At 35.0% G+C, this 21,252-nt stretch overlaps 1 protein-coding gene across 2 annotated transcripts; it reads right to left on the bottom strand.

The window, feature by feature from the left end:
- Nucleotides 1-397: 397 nt before the first annotated feature.
- On the bottom strand, nucleotides 398-18,494 carry LOC127853312 (akirin-2-like). Of its 2 annotated transcripts, XR_008036561.1 has the most exons (5): nucleotides 18,082-18,494; nucleotides 17,362-17,706; nucleotides 4,084-4,154; nucleotides 3,920-4,042; nucleotides 3,724-3,837 (listed from the first exon to the last, which is right to left on the bottom strand). XR_008036561.1 is itself a non-coding variant. In XM_052387728.1 (4 exons), exons 1-4 carry the CDS (start codon nucleotides 18,251-18,253, stop codon nucleotides 2,858-2,860), a joined length of 603 nt encoding a protein of 200 aa, XP_052243688.1. In that variant the 5' UTR covers nucleotides 18,254-18,491; the 3' UTR covers nucleotides 398-2,857. The 2 variants fall into 2 exon arrangements, 1 of the variants encoding a protein (XP_052243688.1); XM_052387728.1 differs by lacking the exons at nucleotides 3,724-3,837; nucleotides 3,920-4,042; nucleotides 4,084-4,154 and adding exons at nucleotides 398-2,868; nucleotides 3,343-3,417 and having other exon boundaries at nucleotides 18,082-18,491.
- Nucleotides 18,495-21,252: the final 2,758 nt, after the last annotated feature.

Below are 21,252 nucleotides of genomic sequence, written 5' to 3' on the forward strand. Positions count from 1 at the left end.
GCTATATAAGCAATACACAAACGTTCAACGTTATGGAATTATTCCTTTACAAATATCAACTTGTGATTATCCATCATCATAACAATATTTAATATCTCATTCCAGAGATTTTGTTACCTTGTTTAATTTTTTTACAGTGTTCAAGACAATTTTTAATTGCCTTTTTGCCAATCTTTGAACAATTCTATATAATTCTATCCATCATTTTAAGGGGCCATCCAGTTATTTAAATGCGTAAAATACTCTCTTTTTATTTATTTCTTTTCACTAAACCTGCTCACAGTTCTAATTTTATTGATTATTTGCAACAATCCTACTATAACTCGGAGGTTTAGGCAATGACTGCCTTTCTTAGTTACAGTAACCAAACATTTTCAAGTGACGACAAAAGCTGAGAAAGTGTACGTGCAAGACTTTTATTTTCTTAAATAACACAAACACATGCAAGATATAATCCCTCATTAACATCAATATTATACAATCCAATAAAATTTGGATTAAAATACACAAGCAATAAGGTGTGTTTGGTGGCTTAAAACACTATAAAGACTGGATTATTTTCAGATTACCCGAAACAGAATTTAAAACTGCAGCATATATCTTAAAAAGCAAGCAACTGTTTCATTGCATTTTAACAATTGTCGTATTAAAATATTAACGAACTAAAATAGTTTTACTTGTTTGGACCTAATAAACAAAACTTAAAAATCCTGCAAGGAAAGGTTAATCATTCTATGTGACACAGTACTTCGCATAATGATAATTAATATTTTCTAATATTAATGATATGAAAGACATTAATCTTTTGAAGAGAACAACAAAAGAATGAGCATATTTTGATGAAAAAATGAACTATCTACAATGTTTTTAACATACAGAAACTGTTATAAATTTCATGATTCCAATCAAACATTTGCAAGCATCCAAAAATAATGTTATGTCACCCAATTCAAAAAATATATTTTGTAAAAGAAAAATTAATATCTTGTAATGAAAATTGCTAAGTATTAAATTTAATGAAAGCACTTAGGATTTCACAGCATCTGATTAAAACTGGTCGTATTAAGCAATGTCTGCACAAAATTACACAGGGTAATCTTGATTATTTAAAACATAAAATTAATAGTAAAATGATGTTTCACTTAATTTGCCAAGTATCACATTTAAACTCCTTACTTTACATATTTTAAGAGGTAACTTTGAACTTAAGCAAGATAAAATATATACAGCTAATACTTGTCTATAAAACAAATACTTTATCATTCAGTTACATGTTACATTCAGGCTGTAATGTCAAATACTTTTGCTAAGAACAAAATGAAAAGGTAAAGGAAATTCAAACAAACAAAAACCCGCAAAAATATAAACATTTAGTAGCCTTATAGGTCATACTTATGACTAAACTATCAGAAACATGAACAAACATTGAATATTTACAAGTATATAATACACCTGAAAAAATATGAACACAAGATACATCTACTTTATTAAATTAAGTTTTAATTATTTATATTGTAATTACAGATGTATTTGACTACCTTTTAATGCCCAATTAAACATGTAAGGTAAATTAGAAAACATTTGTACAGCTTAATACACATTTCTCCTAGCATCTCAAACAGAAAAGCAAACAAGAGCCGTCTCCATCGGAAGACACATGCCCCCGAAAAACGCTTTTCAAAACCTAAACGCAGATTTCGAAACCTCAATGCGGACCCTAAGTTCAAGGTCAAGGGGTCAAAAAATTTGTGCATATCGAAAGGCCTTGTCCATATACACATGCATACCAAATATGAAGGTTACATCGGAAGCAACATAGAAGTTATGAGCATTTTTCGAAATCTAAACGCAAAAGTGTGACAGAGGACAGTCCGATCACTACATGCCCTCCTTCGGGGGCATAAAAAAAAGGAATCTTGCATCAAAAGCAATTAAATTTTGCAATATAGGTTGTAGAAAGATGCAAATCATAAATGGTGCTCATTTAATGCACTATTCTGTACAAATAAATTACCTGGCACAACTTAAAAAATATGGGCTTTTGTTACACTACTTCTTGCTAGTTTTGTTTCAAATATTTTATCTAAACAAAGGATAATGCGAGACCTCAGCCAATAACCTCCCCAAAATAATCACTAGAAACATATACATATAGTTATTCAATAGTACATTTGGAGACTTGCTTTTAAGCTTAATTAAATTGTTATTGCTACCTTCTTCAGTTAATATAAATAGGTCAAAGTCACAATTTATTTCCTATTACTATTACTCTGGAAAACTTCAATAAAAACTGAGAATTCCAAAGTTGAACCAATGAACAATGTGGTCTACCTTGGCCGTTATTATCTGTCAAGGGATATAATAGGAGAGCCACTAGGGTACCTATTTGCTATAAAATCTTTGTAAGGTACAAACAGAAAACTGTGTCTGCTACATTGTGTTATTTCAATGTCAAATATTTGCTCGCAAATAAATTACCTTCAAAATCAAATTAGTAATTTTTAATGTCAGCAAATAAACTTAAATTGAAGTTCATTGAACGTCTACAATAACACTTTCACACATGTGCAACATTTTTACGGGTTATAAGATTTTCATACATGTATGTTCAAAAGAACTGCAACATCTTCGTGGAACACTTGAAGCAAACATCAATTTAAGACAAAAAAGAAACATGTAACATTTAAGTTAAACAACCATAAAAGTGTGTAACTAGTGCTTATATAACAGTCAAAAGAACAGTACACAGTACAACAGGTAAAGCAAATATTCTGTTCATTCAATTGTAAGTAAATGCAGCATTCTGTCAGGCCAAACGAGTTCTTTGGAAGAACACACATTCATCATGAGAAGACATTCACGAAACATCTGAAAATAAGCACAGACAGTGAATAATAATACACTTTATCAATGCAACTGCAAACCTTTTCAATGCTTATTTATGATTATTATTACAGTATTTAAAGACATAATTATGAAAACATCTGACATGGCTTTAAGGGGTATTTTACTGTCTCACCATTCTCTCTACAAACAAAGTACATTGTAAAGCTGGTGAACAGTGACATGCACTGTTTTCGTTCATCTCTTCTTATGAAGAATATACTGGTCTTGAATGATAGCAAGGTGCAAAGGCACATACTGCATACCTGATAAGTGATTTCAAAACGTTACAATTACCGGTACATGATATAAACAAGATTGTCTTTTATGTTAAACACTGTTCACAAGTTTTTATATCGTATTGTAATACTGCTTCTGGCTCAGTGCTTTTCTTTGGCTGTTTATTGGTAAACTTTAAAGCACAAAACGGATTGCAAAATAAACATCTTTAATACTCACAACTGGCCACAGAGTCTCCAGAAAAACGCCTCTGTATCTGATCATGGTTGAATTTGAGAAATGCCTCGTATTGTTCTGAAACAAAGGTACAGGTTTGAGAAATGCCTCGTATTGTTCTGAAACAAAGGTTCAGGTTTGAGAAATGCCTCCTATGTTCTGAAACAAAGGTACAGGTTTGAGAAATGCCTCGTATAGTTCTGAAACAAAGGTACAGGTTTGAGAAATGCCTTGTATTGTTCTGAAACAATGGTACAGGTTTGAGAAGCACTTCATATTGTTCTGAAACAAAGGTACAGGTTTGAGAAGCACCTCATATTGTTCTGAAACAAAGGTACAGGTTTGAGAAGCACCTCATATTGTTCTGAAACAAAGGTACAGGTTTGAGAAGCACCTCATATTGTTCTGAAACAAAGGTACAGGTTTGAGAAGCACCTCATATTGTTCTGAAACAAAGGTACAGGTTTGAGAAGCACCTCATATTGTTCTGAAACAAAGGTTCAGGTTTGAGAAGCACCTCATATTGTTCTGAAACAATGGTACAGGTTTGAGAAGCACTTCATATTGTTCTGAAACAAAGGTACAGGTTTGAGAAGCACCTCATATTGTTCTGAAACAAAGGTACAGGTTTGAGAAGCACCTCATATTGTTCTGAAACAAAGGTACAGGTTTGAGAAGCACCTCATATTGTTCTGAAACAAAGGTACAGGTTTGAGAAGCTCCTCATATTGTTCTGAAACAAAGGTACAGGTTTGAGAAGCACCTCATATTGTTCTGAAACAAAGGTACAGGATTGAGAAATGCCTCGTATTGTTCTGAAACAAAGGTACAGGTTTGAGAAAGGCCTCAAATTGTTCTGAAACAAAGGTACAGGTTTGAGAAAGGCCTAATATTGTTCTGAAACACAGGCACAGGTGGTGGTGTGGACATTTAATGACTTATTAGATGATCTTTCAAAAATAGGAAAAAAATGGGGGTAAAAAAGATGGTTATTTTGGGGGGGAGAGGGGTTCTGGTGTGGGGCGGGGGATGGTTTGGGTGGCGTCTATTGTGGTATGTCAGGCAAGTGTTGTTTTGTCAAAGTATGAATCAAATCTGATCATAAATCAAGGAGTTATGGCAATTTTAGCAAAATTTAATACTTTGACCTTGAGAGTCAAGGTCATTCAAAGGTCAATGTCAAATTCAAAAAGCCAGATACAGTAACCTTATAATAGTTAGAAAGAATTTGAAGTTTGAAAGTAATACTAATAGCCTTGATACTTAAGAAGAAAAAAGGATCTAAACACAAAATTGAACCAAATATTCAAAGTTACTAAGTAAAAAAATGGCCAAATTCTGTCAAAATGCCAGTCAGAGTTACATAACTTTGCCTGCACAGTCCTCTTATGATATTTAGTAAGTATTGCAAGTATGAAAGCAATAGCTTTGATACTTTAGGAATAAAGTGGACCTTAACACAACATGTAACCATATTTTCAATTTTCTAAGTAAAAAAGGGGCCATAATTTTGTGAAAATGCCAGTCAGAGTTAAATTACTTTGCATGCAAAGTCCCCTTATGATTGTTAGTAAATGTTGCAAGTATTAAAGCAATAGCTTTGATACTTTAGGAATAAATTGGACCTAAACACAAAACTTAACCAAGTTGTCAATTTTCTAAGTATACATTGTAAAAGGGGCAAAACCTGAACGCTGACCTGAAGTTCAAGGTCACATGGTAAAAAATTGTATTCCCATGGAAAGGTGTTGTCCAGATACACATGCATACCAAATATGAAAGCAATATCTGAAGGGACACGGAAGTTATGAGCCTTTTTCGAAAAATGTGACGCCGCTGACGCAGAAGCAAGTAACACTGTGTTTTTTTCACCATTTTGGGAATGGGGCCAGGTCCCCTTGGAATGGGAAAATTTGCTGCGTTTTGATTTAAATTGTTAAATTAGTGTTGTTGTTGTTGTTTTACTAAAAAAATGCTTCAAAATTGAGATAAGTGTTTTCAGTATTATATTTACTAATATTACACCTCAGAGATATTGGTCCTTCTATGTCTATATGACCGGTTTCAGTCTGTAAAATGCGATAGAGAAACCTAAGAGTATATGGACCGGTCACTATTTTTTTATATGGAACGTTCGGGGTTACACACCACTAAATATGCACTGTGTTGACGCGTTTTATTGAACAGCATTGACACTATTTCAGCTTTAACAGAGTAAAAAAAACAACTTAATTTAGAATAAACGACACGCTAACCTCAATGCCAGCGTTAATCCAATGGTTAAAACAATAAAGTCGAAACGGTATTCACTTTCATTTTCTATTCTTCCATCCCTTTATCGAAACTTATTTTAAATCACACTATTTTATTGTATTCCTATCGAAGTTCACATTATGTATGATAAACACACAATCCGAAATACGTTTTGCATTCGTTTGATGCTTTAAACAAATAACTAACTGTTAAAAAAACACTACGTCCGACATGTCTTTAACATCAAGAGAATTTAGCTCCAACTGGAATGTTTCGTCAGAGAAACTACGTCACACGATTTACGTCATCGTTTGCGCATTCAGTTGCATGTTAAATAAAAGTACGGAAAGCCGGTACAACACTGTACAATGATACAGGGGACACTTTTCGGTGTAATATAAGAAAAAGTAAACTCCACTTCGGTCCCAATGGCATTATAGTGACCAGCCAGGCAGCCAAAAACTTTATATGGACCTCGGCCTACGGCTTCGGTCCATATACGGTTTGTAGCTGCCTGGCTGGTCACTGTAATGCAAAAGGGACCTCAGTGGGGTTTACTATTTCTTAAATGTTGAACTTTTATGGATGGGAGTTGAACATAATATGGAAATCAAAAACCTTCTATTGGGATTTTTTAGCCCCCATTTGGGAAAAATATATACTTTTTTCAATTGGGAATGGGGCAAATTACCGGACCCAATTTTGAATGAAAAAAAACACACTAACACCTATATGTCTAGGGCTGTAACGATACATTCGAATATTAGAATTACTCGAATACAGCTGTGGACGAATGGTATTCGTTATCGCCACCTCCCGAACCGAATATTTGACGAATACAAACAACGTGGTTTCGAGTTTGAAAGTTTAATCATCTAATCATACCTTACAAATGAAGATTCATACAATAAACCCCTATATTAAAATGTTCTCCTTATTTTGGCGTTTTTCATCATGTTTACCCCACCCACTATGTTACACAGTGAGATTATCAACAAAAATGGCGGGCACCTGTTGAATATTTACGACATTGAATTGAAAAATCTTTTTATGGTTGTGAAATGTTTATTTAGGTTAATACGAGTGATTTGATGCTCGAACATACACACAAAGGATAAGCAGATGGAATTTCTTTTTTGTTTATCTTTATGACTGATGATACATGTACAGTACAGCCAAAGCGGAACAAACGTATTTCGCGATCCGCGGCGGCAAGGCGAAACGAGTCGATGCCGCGTCAGTCGTTGAAGCCGCGTCAGTATGCGGCGGCAAGTCGCATTTCGCCGCGAAACTTCGCATCTGTCCGCCGAGGCATGCCGCGGTCCGCGACATGATGCCGAGTCGATGCGATCATGAAATATTATTATTTTTAATTATTAGTTACATGTAGTTAACAAATTTTGAAAGAACAATTATAATAATAATTAAAATCATAATAAATTTATTGTGCGCGGATTGTATTAGCATATACATGTAAGCATAGTTAATGTGTCTGGCCAATTATTAAGTTTGTTTCCCGCCCGTAGCGTATGTATTTCACACATAAACAAAGTCACGTAATTATGTTTTCGCACATACAAGTGGTCAAGGCTCAAGCATATGGTGGATTTATAAATTTATTGCATGTTGATTCCGCTATTATATTTTAGCTGAGAAAATTAGCAGTTTGAAGCCACATCAATAATCAAGACGGTGACGACGTATTTGTAGTTTTGTTAATTATCAGCTTATTACAACTATTGTTTGAATATGCGTATATAAACACGTTTTATTTTGTTCATATTATACAGTTAATATCGCTACTAATTACCCGATAATCCTGTATATTCCAGTTTTAAAGCAAATGCTGGTAAATATTTACGATACACAAACATTCTCGATATTTCCTTAAGTATCAAATACATTTGAGCATTTGTTACTATTTATAGAGATGATGAAATAACGTCTAATCGGGGCGTTTTTTTTTCTCCACTGAACACGCTATTTACGCCTGACGTGATGTTCATGTATTTATACAACACAAAATACACCCAAACTATCCAAACGACGTTCTACATGTCTGCATAATTTTCGCGCGCTTTTTATGAAACAAAGGATATTTTAGCACTGTTTATTTGACGCTAGAGTTTGCCAAAGGACGCGTTAGCATTAAAATTCTGAAGTGTGTTTCGGATTACAAATATAATAATGATAATCGAACGAAACATAAACAGTTGCGCGTAATTAATTCTACGCTACACATACATGTATGTACATGTAGGTGGATATCTTTTTACTCGATCCGCCGTGTACTGTGGCGGATTTACTCCGCGAAAGCACGCGAGGTTAATACAGACTCGGCGTCGTTGCGCGGATCGATGCCGAGTGCCACGGCGATACGCCGCGTGAACACACGATTTGGCCGCCGCGGACTAATAATCTGGCCGTGGCGTAGCCGCGGATTATGTTTGTGCCGCTTTGGCTGTACTGTATGCTCATTAAAAAATGTGAATGGGTACTGTCACTTATGTGTCAACTGTTGACTCTTAATTGTTCTACTCAAGGATTTTATAGGTACTAGTTATGTTTTCTAAAAAGTTTCAAAACTGTGTTCAAAGATTAAGCAGATCTCGTCAGTGTTTTGTTATTTCAAAGTGTTATATTTCATATTTTCAGTATGCAATTATACTCAATTAATCAAATTGACAAATACTCATAGTTTCTTACTACACTGTAAATCCAATACAGCGCGATCAATGGGGTCCAAGCCGCGAAACAGCGTTATAAACGTATCCGCATTATAAGTTTTGAGCTCATTTACTGCAAGGCGCTATAAAAAAAACAGGTATAGTATAGCCTATAATATAGGTCATGTAATGATGTATATTGCCATGCTGTGTTGTCATCCGCAAATACATGCATATAAACCGAATCGTATCGATAACAGTATACATAACGCTTTTCTTATGTGCGCATTCAGGGCAGCGTTTTCATTAGGAGGCGGCCGGCGGCCGATTTGACCGCCTCAAATGTTATTTGGGCCGGCTCAAATTCGGGAAAAAAAATCGGCAAATGCTCATGACGATGACGAGATATTAAGTATTCGTTTATATACTAACTGTCTGAAATTGAAGTAAACAACCGTAACCGATATATGTTAACTGTTTTCTCATTGATCGTTTTGGTATAATTGTCCAATCGCGAAGCGGGAAACATGAGTGTACGACTTTGATTAAAGGTCTCACGAACTGACAATGTCAACATGTCTAAAAAATATAAAAAAATGACTTTTTCTTTTGTGTTTCGAGTTAGAACAATAGTTCGCTGTTGAAGTTATTTTGTTCCAGTTTTGTTAACGTTTATCATTTACCGGCACCTCCGGATGAATGCACTTTCCTGTTATATTTCGGTTTTATTTTCGACAAATTTCGTTGATGGTTCCGATCATGCCGATGTTTGGTTTCTCCGCGGAGTTTTGAACCTCCGAACGGTAAGTGGATTTATTTATAACCACATTTTACAGGAGAAGAGTCTTTCATTAGGATAAACAAAATCTCGAGCCCCAAACTCTCTTGATATTGTCATGATTAAGGTTGGAGTTTGCTAATTATATTGAATCGGCACTGAAATGATTAGCTATGTCCAAATTTGTTTTGGAAAATATTGACCAAAAGAAGCTTCCTTGGCAACATATTTAAATCCTACGATTGCCTAAGCTGGGGCAACCTATGCTCGATTTTTTTTTTGGAAAATCTGCATTGCCAAACTGTCAAATCTTTCTTAAAATTGCTATGCTAGGAGAACCTATGCCCAAATTTAATGCATTTTCCAGAGGGCTTCTGACAAAATTTTAATGTCATCCATGGTCTTGCACATTGTCTTCAATATTTAATGGGCCATTTATACTCTTATACTTTAAAAACAAATAGTCAGGGTTTTTTTTGGCCCGATTTTATAGCCGAAATTCGGCTATGTTCCCAATCCCAAAAAGTATACTTTTTTCCCAAAATGTGGAAAAAATTTCCCAATTTCCAAAAAAAAAAAAAAAAAAAAAAAAAATATTTTTTTTTTTTTAGAAAGAAGTCTTGTGTATTTTATCTCAATTTTAATTCAATTACATCTAATAAAGTATTATATGATTTTTTCTTTTAATTTGAATGATTATAAAGAGTTAAATCAAATTTAGTATTTCCCTAATCAGTGGACTTTTCGTGTGGAAAAAAAGGCTAATGAATTTATTTTCCCAATTTCATGAAAAAACCGATAAAATTCCCAATTCCTCAGCCATGGGCTATCTTCCCAAAAAGTGGAGAAAAAACCCTGAAAGTTCAAAAGTAAAATTTAACCTGAATTGAAGTTCAAAAGTGAAATTCAATCTACAAAAAATGCTACATTTCCATATTGATTATTTCAGCAGTCAAGCTGTGGCTTAAAATAAAATAGAGGCGGAAGATTCCCCCAAAGCATCCAAGGGCCTCGGCATCAGCACCAGTTCTTACACTTGTGGATGCTGGAGTCCAAACCGATGTTACTGAGGGGAATGATGGGCTAAGCCTGATAAAGACAGCTATCGATATAGCCATACAAAAACTTAACCTGGCATCAAAGGAATATGACCCAGAATCAGATTAGAATTACATCAAACTCTGTTTTATTTGTAAAATTAATTATTAAAAGTCGAATTGGTGTTACTTTTTTAATGTTTTTTATACATTTATTTCTGTTTTTATTCAAATCTTGATAATTGCAGAGATCATGTTAACTGAGGACTTTATTTTTTCTTTGCCATTCACATAAATATCCTCTATTTTAAATGAGCAAAATCATGTACATTATGTGCCCAAAATCGCTCAGAGGCCATGATTTGCCACCTTTATTTTTTAAAAAATTCAGGGGGAGCATGCCCCCGGACCCCCTAGCAACTCGCACCTTCGGTGCTCGCACAAGTTGGCCTCCTAAAATAACTCAAAAGCCTGCTACAAAAAATCCTAATGAAAACGCTGCAGGGGCGGGTTTTTTAAAAAAGGGGAAGATGCTAGACACTGGGTAAAAGGGGAAAATAGAGTGCGAAAGAGACATATTTGGGGAAAAAAATAATAACTGTTCATTTCAATGTCTATAACTCACCTACAGACTTCAGGGGTTTTTTTAGAAAAAGAGGCATGTCTCTGACCTTTTTGTACTTAAACACATGAACAAGTATGATATTCAAGTCAAAGTCCTAAATAAAGTTGCAGGGGTAGATCTAATAATGGGAAATGTTTTCAACTGGGGCCGGGGGACGATGTCAATATTGTGATTTCAATTTCATGATGAATGGGTAGATGATTTAGATCTGCTACAGTATTGGAAGGGAAAGGTGCGGCAGCTGCCGATTGTGTACTTTCACAATGTTCGATGTTGATTACGTGTACCTCCGAATCCTGCTGGGTTTCAACGGTTTTTGATGATTCATTCGTAAAAAATGTGTCGACTCAATAAATATTTTCCGAGTCCGAACGTTTTATTTTGTTCGTGTATGAACGCCAATTGTGAGACTTTTTTCTGTTTTAAAGTTTTTATCTTGGCTTTCACATAACCAGGATAAAAATTAGACTGGTTTCCGGTAATTAATTGACGAAACACCCATCTCGCGCAAGACCAGAATCCAGTAAAATAGTCACATGATTAATACGATTAGTTGCCCAGTTTTCATGACGTAATTCAAGAGCCATATTTAGAATCACTGGTATTCCCAGATTCGAGTGTTCGTCGGGAGAGAGAGAGAGAGAGCGAGATCCTTGTACATGGTACAAATTGGATGAGTGTCGACTTCCCAAAAGAAAAAAAACATTTCTTTGAGGGTAAAATATTATATTTTGGTGAAAAATTATATTTTTGGAGGGGAAATTGTATTTTTAGGGGAAAAATTCAGGTAGGGGAAGACGCCGAATATCGGCGTCACTTTCTTAGTAAAAAAAACAACCTGGCATTTATCCGATAATCCAATAAAGTTGCAACATCCCTTAAAAAATAATAATCTTGAACATTAATGACGATATATGAATATGTTTAAGAAATTCGTAAACACAACCGTACGCATATGCCAATTTTAGAAGTGTTAAGAGTACAGTGCATTATGGGCAGAGCTTTCATTGGACGAGCGAATTTAAATTTAGATTGAATGCAATACGGTACATGTACAAAGAAATGTTTTATTGCGTCATACGCATGCAAAAAACATGTTGCCCGGGGACTTTCTGATACCGCACAAAAATAAAAGTACATCTCTGTTAACAATTACCGGTACACTGCAGTCGCATGTAAATAAATCGTCTGGATTATTTAATTTCTCACACACGAACTGAAAGAATAAATGACATAATACTAGAATGATAATGAAATGACAGAAAAAGTTGTTTTATACAGAAGGCAGAATATTTCACAGCCGCTCATTAAATATAGTCAAACTGCAACCATATCAAAGTAAGAATGTTTTAATCGTTTTGAATAACTTTAGTTGTATAAATATCCCGCTCGCACTTCACTTATGGAAATTACCGCACCGAACCGCTCTGATGAGGAATACATGTAATAAACACTGACACGGGAGTTTTTCACAACTTTATTGACATTACACAACAGATTAACATCAATTAGCTGTCGGTGTTGTTCAACCTCGAAGCGATTATAATCGGTTCAACGGAAGGTTGAATAAAGCAATCAACATGTGATTGCCGCCATTTTCTTTGAATTGTTTGAAAATACATGAAGTTGCATAATACAGATTTGAATCAGAAATGGAATGTTAGAGAAAAAATGGGATCCAAGCATCCCCCGCCTTATATTGGATTCAGTGTTATAACGGAGCGCGTTATATTGGAGTTACAGTGTATATAATGTCATGTCAAGTTGTCAGTATTACTTTTGTTCATTGAAATTCATATTCGCGAATAAATATTTGTATTCGCCACCTTGTATTCGTGATACGTATCGTATTCGTCACCTAGTGTATTCGTTACAGCCCTATATATGTCCCCAGACCATAGTCAGGCGGCACAAACAGGCTGTTTCCCAATGGCAATAACAGTCTTCGAAATTAGCACACGCCCGATCGCCCGTGGCGAGTAAAATTAATGCCGGGCACATACAAAAATTCACGTTTGTGGCCCGCCGGGCATGTAAATTATTGAAGCCAATTGACAGTTTATAAAAAAAAAACGTAAGCGGTTCTTGATATTTGCAGATCTATTTTTCAATTTTGCGAACAAACACCTTGCCATAAGTTGTAAAACAATGAAATTCAATTGGTTTAACAACACGCACCTGCTTGCACACGTCATCGTTATTGTTTTTTACCGATGCAGTTCGGTCACATTCGGTTCTTATCGACGGTTTCTCTAGACATTAATCGAGAAGATGCTTTTTGAATCTATCATTTCAATCAAGTAATACGCTTCCGTTTTTGTCAATGTAAACAAATGTCATTGTCGACATAGAGGCAGTATCTTAGGTATGTTGATGGGGCTAAGCCCGATAAAGCACTTTCAAAATAGAAAATTGACAATGATTTAGAGAAAAAGGAAGCCAAGAAATGGTACGATGACACCAGACAACGCTCTTTTCAAGAGCACTGGTGTAACGATCGACCGTCTTAATTCTAATGATTGATTAGCTGTAATTGTATCAGGGGTTTTTCAGCACTGTCTGCGCCTCCGGACAACGGAGGCACTCCCAAAGCAAACGGACCCGATCCCAAACCGAAATTATAAAAAAAAATCCCAATTTCCAAAAAAAAAAAAAAAAAAAAAAATTTTTTTTTTTTTTTTTAAGAATGAAGTGTCTTGTAACTTGTGTGACTAACCAGTGTTTGTTTTGGTCAAAAATATTTGCTATAAGGTTTTGACTGTTCAATTCTTATCACAGAGTGTAACTGTAACTGAAAAACAAAACTGCAGCAATTGAATTAACGTTGAACATGCCCGATATTGCGTTTGTTTACATGAAGAAGACAAAATAACCAAATAAAAACAAATTTATTTGTTAAACCACTGAATTATTTAAGCATGATTAATTCACAATTTTTTCCCAAATGAGCCGTTTCATCGAAGCAAAAATTCCCAAAATGACCAATTTTGTCGATAAAAAATTCCCAATTTGGTCAGGCTCCTTTTCCCAAAATAGGCAGAAAAACCCCTGTGTATTCACTACTATTGAAACAAATGTTCTGCTTTAGGCCAAAAAAAAAAAAAGTCTTGGTTCAGGGAACCCGACCGACCCTATTTTTTGCCCCCGACCCTAACGATTTTTTTGGTCCGCGGAAAAAAATCCGTCGGCGATGTTTTTCTTCGGTACGGTACGGAACGAGTTTTACGTATAGCGCATTGTAGCCGATAACGACAGATCAATTCGTTTACGCTTTATAAACATGGCGGCGTCCACGTCGCTAATGTTGGCAATAAACATCGAAAAATGTGACCACCAAAAAGGCTGTCAGCTGATGCGAGTTACTCCAACCTCATCATCAGCAGCTGACAGGACCTGAGTGCACTGTAATGAAGTACACCAAGACCTAGCTAATGCCTTACATGGGTCTCTGTGAATCCACTCACCATGTCACCATGAACACATGTTACTACGCAGGTTAGCATTAGTACAGAGGGTGATTAAAAGGCAAAAGGTGCATAAAGAGCTAGAAATATTGAAATGATGAATAATATACAACAACTTAACACCACATGTGCAATGTTAATCATTTGGTCAGTGTTTAAACAATCATGGGTGCATTTATAACTGACCCTTTTTTACCCTGAAATCAGTCGACTGGGTAAAAAAAAAAAAAAAAAAAAAAAAAAAAAAAACCTACCTACCCCCCTACATTTTTCTGGCCATGTTCCCTGAACCAAGACTATTTTTTTTTTTGGCCTTACTATGTGTAGCATGAAAGTGTTAAAATGTTGTGATTTGTTATAATTTTGGTTAAAAAAGATTGGGCATGTAAAAAATATGTTGGGCATGTAAAAATTCTTAAGTAACTGGCCCGACTGGCATGTAACTTTTCAAAGCTAATTTCGATGACTGCAATAAGTAACATTTTCTCCCAAAATTCTGACCAAACTTTTCTAATAAACTCAATAATTGGTTTATTGAGTTCATTATACAGAAATTTAATTCCCTAGCACTTCATAATATAAATTTAAGAAACAAGTTAAACATGCATTTGAAAACAATTGCTATACTGTTATTTATAATCATATTAAAGTTAAATTTTTCCTAATTTCATGGTTTATTTATCACGCTTTTTTCTCCAATCAAAAAGGCACAGGCTGTACAGTGTTTTTTTTCATTCAAAATCGGGTCCGGTAAACGGACCCATTCCCAATGAATGGAAAAAGTATATATTTTTCCCAAATGGGAGCTAAAAATTCCCAATGGAAAATTTTTACAAAAATTGTGTTTTTTTTATCTCATTATTTTGTTCATTTCCCATCCATATAAGATCAACCGTAGTAAATATAATACTGGACACATTTGTATCCTCAATTTTGAAGCATTTGTTAGCAAAACAACAACAACACTAATTTCCCAATTTTAGTCAAAAGGCCGCGTATGTTCCCAATCCAAAGGGACCCGGCCCCATTCCCAAAAGGTGAAAAAAACCACTGCTGTAAACTATCAACCAAAATAAATCACTGGCTGCGACCCAAAAACCAGAATTTCTGTTTAACCCGAAAAAGCTTTAACTTATGTTGTTGTGTTATGCTGGTAGTTTAATCAGACTAAAAGAAACTGATTTGGACTTCAAATTTTTTTCAAGTAAGTTAGCCCAAATGACCGACAGATTTTTCATGATTTCACAAACATTAAATTTCAGGCATTCACTGACAAACTTTAAACAAGCAATGTGTTTGTGAAACACTATGTCCCCTATATATATGACCTTTGACCTTGAAGGATGACCTTAACCATTTCACCACTCAAAATGTGCAGCTCCATGAGATACACGTGCATGTCAAATATCAAGTTGCTAGCTTCAATATTGCAAGTGACATTAAATGAGCCATTTTTACCCATATATTTGACCTTTGACCTTGAAGGATGACCTTGAACTTTCACCAGTCCACTCAAAATGTGCAGCTCTATGATTGAGATACACTTGCATGCCAAATATCAAGTTGCTATCTTCAATATTGCAAAAGTTATGGCAAATGTTAAAGTTGCAGGGCTCGAAATTAACTCTTTTTTTCTACTTGCAAAACATTGCGAGCTGCTTTAATACCAACTCGCAAAATCAAAAACAGTCGCGCAAATTTTGCAGGAAACATAAAAAAGTTTGGACATTAATTTAGTACTATTAAAACAAAATAAAAAGTACTTAACATACACATTTTATTTCTGCAATCATACAAAGATATCAGTTCCTTGGACCATAAGGGTATTGTTTTCAAATATAAGTGTGGCGTGTTCACTCAGAAAACAAAGTTTAAGTGTCAGTTTGGGATATTTTTAATGGGTTTTCAAATATTGAAAAAAATCAGTTATGATATCGTGTGTTGAGTGCGACTTCACCAAAATACAAATCAACGGTTAACTTTACTTTATCTTTCGTATTTTTATTTCCTTCTGTAGGCAAAAAGAAACTAATTATGTTTGGCTTCGACGCCATGTCTGTTCAAGTTCAATGAACAAATGTGAATAGTAAACTGTTTCACGTTCTTTGTTCCAATACTATCCGCGTATTTGTACTATAAGTATACCAGTCTACATACAAGGTGCGCGCTTCCGCATACAGGTATTCATACGTTCTATAAATTGACCTACGGTTAAGCGTTCATGACGTCAAGTGCATTTATATTACTAGTTTTTTTTCCCACTATTTCTTTACTCGCTAAAAAATACTAGTGGCTTAAAACTTAACTCGCAATCAGTATTTTTCACTCGCATTTTGCGAGTGTGCTAGTGTTAATTTCGAGCCCTGAAGTTGGGGCAAACAAACAAACCAACAGTAAGGGCAAAAACAATATGTCCCCCGGCCACTATAGTGGTGCCGTGGGGGACATAAAAATGACCAAATCAGTGTACGAGTCCCTTTTTATATATTGCTATTTAAATTTGATAAATGATTGCAAGGTAATAAAAACAAGACTATTGCCAAGCAATAAAAGTCCCCTACCGGCTCCACCATTGTCAGAAATTCCACCACAGTCAGAATTTTTATGTTGCCATAGCAACCAGAATTTTTGACGGAGGAACAAAATGAAATGACATGCATAATGTCCATATTGCCATCTATCCATATTTCAAGCTTCATGAAATTAAAGTTATCGCAGGATCCAGAAAAAAACACCATTTTCAGCAGTATTTCTAGTCTATTTGTTGTCATAGCAACCACAATTTTTGACGTAGGAACAAAATAAAGTGACGTGCATAATGTCCATATTACCATCTCTCCTTGTTTTAAGTTTGATGAAAAAATATTAAGAACTTTTAAAGTTATCGCAGGATCCAGAAAAAAACAACATTTTCAGCAGTATTTCTAGGCTATTTGTTGCAATAGCAACCAGAATTCTTGACGTAAGAACAGAATGAAATGACGTGCATAATATCCATATTCAATAATTGCAATCTATCCATGTTCCAAGTTTCATGAAAAAATATTAAGAACTTTTAAAGTTATCGCAGGATCCAGAAAAGTGTGACAGACACACAGAGCGAAAACCATAAGTCCCCTCCGGTGAAACCTGTAGGGGACTAATAATCATGAAAAAAAGGCAAAGTTAAACGATGAAATCAATTTGGTGTAATACACACCTGCCATTTTACAGGTCAAAACTGTGTTATACTGCTCGCGGATCTGGGACTCCCTTTCTTTCAGCATGCGTTCACATATCATGCTCACTTGCTTAAATGTGAACAGGGGAATGTCACGTTTGTTTGGTGAAAGTGCATTGAAGAGACTGTTTGAACTACACTGTGCTAAACTTTGAACACATGAACTGTCCATAGCTGAGGGTGAGGCACAGGCTTCTGTAGAGCTCGACTGTGAAGGATGTGGTGGGCTGGCGCTGCCTGGGCTTGCACTGCCTGACGGAAAGTTTAATTGTTTTCTCTTTTGCAGACGACGGATTTCAATGCTCAAGTTTGCAGCAATTTGTTCTGAAAATAGAAATTTGCATAGGCTTTACTTATAGTTCCTTCAAAAACAGCTTGGGTTTTTCTAGGACTAAAATTTCATCTAGCAAAAATGAAAGGTTCTAATATTAACATGGTGCAGTTTACATTACCACGTAAAAACTAATATGAATGATAGTCTAGTCTCTAGTAACTTAAGAGCAAATCCTTCATAATAATATGACCAAAAATGACAGATCATCTTTAACTGTCCACAAACTGGTCACAATTGCTTGCGAATAGAAACGTCTTAGGAGAATAAAATAGACAAAGCTCTTAATTTGAAGAATATCAGTAATACCATGAATACTGTAGAAACCAATTGTAAAGGGGCCGGTGTAAAGTGCTATCTTCTTTTACCTGATGTAAGTTTGGGATTAACTTCACCAAACGGGGAGGGAGGTGCGCTCCTTGGGGGTGTCGATGGCGTCAGGTTCATCGGAGTACATCTTCTCCGTTTTGGAGTTGTTTGTCCAGGGCTGTGCACAGGGTCAAATTCTAAACTTCTTTTCAGCGTCGCTCCGCAGGCCATTTCCTAACTTGACCTACTTAATTAACAGCGTTCACTTTTAAAGTTTAGGTATTGTTATGAAGATGGACTAACAAATAGCCTCACTAAGCTAGTATATAGTTCTTTAAGATAATCCCTGTTGCTATGGATTACGAATATATCCAGAAACTAACCGAGATTACTTCGATATAGATTGCCACTATTCGTTCGTTCACCAAAGATGGCCGAAGACAAAAACAAACTGACAGCCTCGATTTGAAATCTAACGGGAAGGGTCGTTAAATCAAAGAAGAAACAAAACGTTATAGGGAAAGGCTGTATCACACTGATTTTTGCGATTTAGGAAAACAGTTTTTCATTAAAACAATCATTTAAACAAACGTAATTAAACAGTTTGCCATTTTCAATACTAAACAACATATTAAATAAGAAAGACAAACTGGCAAGTGTGTCCTTTACTTTTCCGGGGACCTATACAAACATGTTTGTATAGGTCCCTGATTTAACTGAACATTCGGATTGTGATTCTGATTAACATACACGTTTTGTCGTTTTTAACTTGTTTCTCTAAACTAAATGATATACGATTAAAATAATGGAATCCTCTGTAGCTAGAAAAAAAATCATAATGACGATTCTTTCAACGGTTTACAGTCAACTCGTACCTAAGTCAACTCGCAGGACATCACTATTCTGTGGCCATATCTGCGGCGCTAAATGCGGCCGTTCTGCTGTCACAATAGAGTGCGGTATCATTGATTTATTGATTGATAAGATGATAAGATCTACCCACAGGAACGATTAACACTGTCCCTGCTACCACTTTCCATGCTACCACATTCTGTTTTTGTTTTATAGTTATTTTTTTATTTATTTTATATTTGCTGTATCAACTAACAATGTATACGGTTTTGTTATTTCCCATACGGTAATACGGATAAGTGAGGAGTGTAGAATTTTGCAAAAGTAAAGCGCTTTATACATATTATATTTGTACATAATTTATAAAAAGAAATATAATGATACACGTGATGTTTTATAATTGTGTTAAGTGCGCGCGCCATTGAACGATGAGTTAAGCGAGAGATGCGAATTAAATTACGCGTAATTAAAAACTGATACTATTCTGTCAGCTTGATTTATAAATCATGTTCCATCGCGACAATGTATTCATTGTTTCATGAAATTGTGTATAAAAGCAAAACGATTGAAATTATGCCAGAAACCCAACTTTTCACATTAAATGACCTTTATGATAACGCCAGCAGATCCGAATAAATACATTTCATTTATTCCAATCAGGTAAATAACAATGATATTTATAAAACAGGGGAAGTCTACACTGTGTATTAGCAACCTGCTGTGGTGATCCCTATCGTATCAGCTCAATACACAGGCACATGGCTACTGTACTGGAAAAATGGATTTTCTGCCAAAATAACTGATTTAATTTATTTCCAAATTGTTGTGTACATTTAAAATTAACAACAATCTGCACTAAAACTAAATTAAGGCTCAAATCGTACATGCATGATCAGTTGTCAAACGAAAGTACGGTTGATATTCAAATGCATTATATTTCTCTTTGCGGTAAATTGTTTTAGTATGTTGATGCTGCATTATTAAATATAAGTGTATATGAAGTGAAAACACCCAAAATCAACAGCGGTTGCGATAGACACCTATAAACTGTTAGATGTCCATAATATCACTTTAAACAATAATTTAAAAAAAAATAAAAACAAATGTCAATCAATTATTATTTTGTGTAATTTAAACAAGTTGTACATTTTTTGTAAGTGTGTTCTTGTACTTTTCTTATATTTACAGAATAGCTTGAAAAAATATATTTCTTAAGATTTAAGTATTTTAAGTAGATCTATTACAATAATAAACTTTCATGAGTAATATCATGTCAATTAGCATTCCAATTCTTATTTATAAAATACTCGAACATTCATTCCAATTCTTATTTATAAAATACTCTAACACTTGCACATATTAATGATAATTGTCAACAGTATGTGGTATAATCAACAGTATGTGGTATAGATCTTATCAATCAATAAATCAATGATACTGCAATCTATTTTGCCCGCAGAACGGCCGCATTTAGCGCCGCTGATATGGCCGCAGTGGCCGCAGATAAGTGATGTCCAAATGGTCCCAACTCGCATGGTAGTCAACTCGCACGTTGTTTGGTCCACTCGCACGGCATTTCTGGTCAACTCGCACTTTTTGAAGTCAACTCGCACCCCCCCCCCCCACAAAAAAAATACAAATAAAATAATAATAAATATATATAGAAATAGATGAAGGATGTAATATGATCAGTAGCTTATAAGTAGTTTTCAACACTATTGCGTGAATAATCGACCACATTAACAATACAATCATTATTAATGTTAATAATCATTATAGTAGTATTTTTATGATCATCAGCGATGCTTTTATTCAGAGGCAAACGGACACTAAACTCTACATTCGGTGTAGCATTTAAAGTCGAAAAGTCAAAATCTTTCGTCTTAGTCAATACAGCAAACCATGTCTAGATTTATGATTATTCTTGTAAGAATATTTTTTTCATTTTGGCTGTGAATCAAGCAATGCACCTTCCCGTATTGGGTCACGCCAATAGAGTACAATCAGGTTTCAATCCCCTTGCTTTTATTTACCCTGATCCACACGGCGTTGCAACATTCTTATTACGGATAAAACAGGTTACACAGTATTAACTGGTTAACCTACTATAGAGCCGGTTATTTAACCGGTTAACCGAAGAAACATGAATTATATTCAGGTAGACATGTACTTTAAAAACTGCCATATTGCACGCAAATGTACTGTGTAATTTATTGATGATAGCTTTAGTAACATAAGAGATCATATCATGTTAATGATATTGAACTTAATAGCACATTCACCGGTACTATTTGGCTGTTTCTCTCATGTGCATAGAAACTTTAATAAGACAACACCTAAACATCGAGCCCAACGCTCCTAATCATCCCATGCTTTTT

This window comes from Dreissena polymorpha, chromosome 12 (genome assembly GCF_020536995.1).
Source record: "Dreissena polymorpha isolate Duluth1 chromosome 12, UMN_Dpol_1.0, whole genome shotgun sequence".
In the NCBI taxonomy this organism is placed as follows: Eukaryota; Metazoa; Mollusca; class Bivalvia; order Myida; family Dreissenidae; genus Dreissena; species Dreissena polymorpha.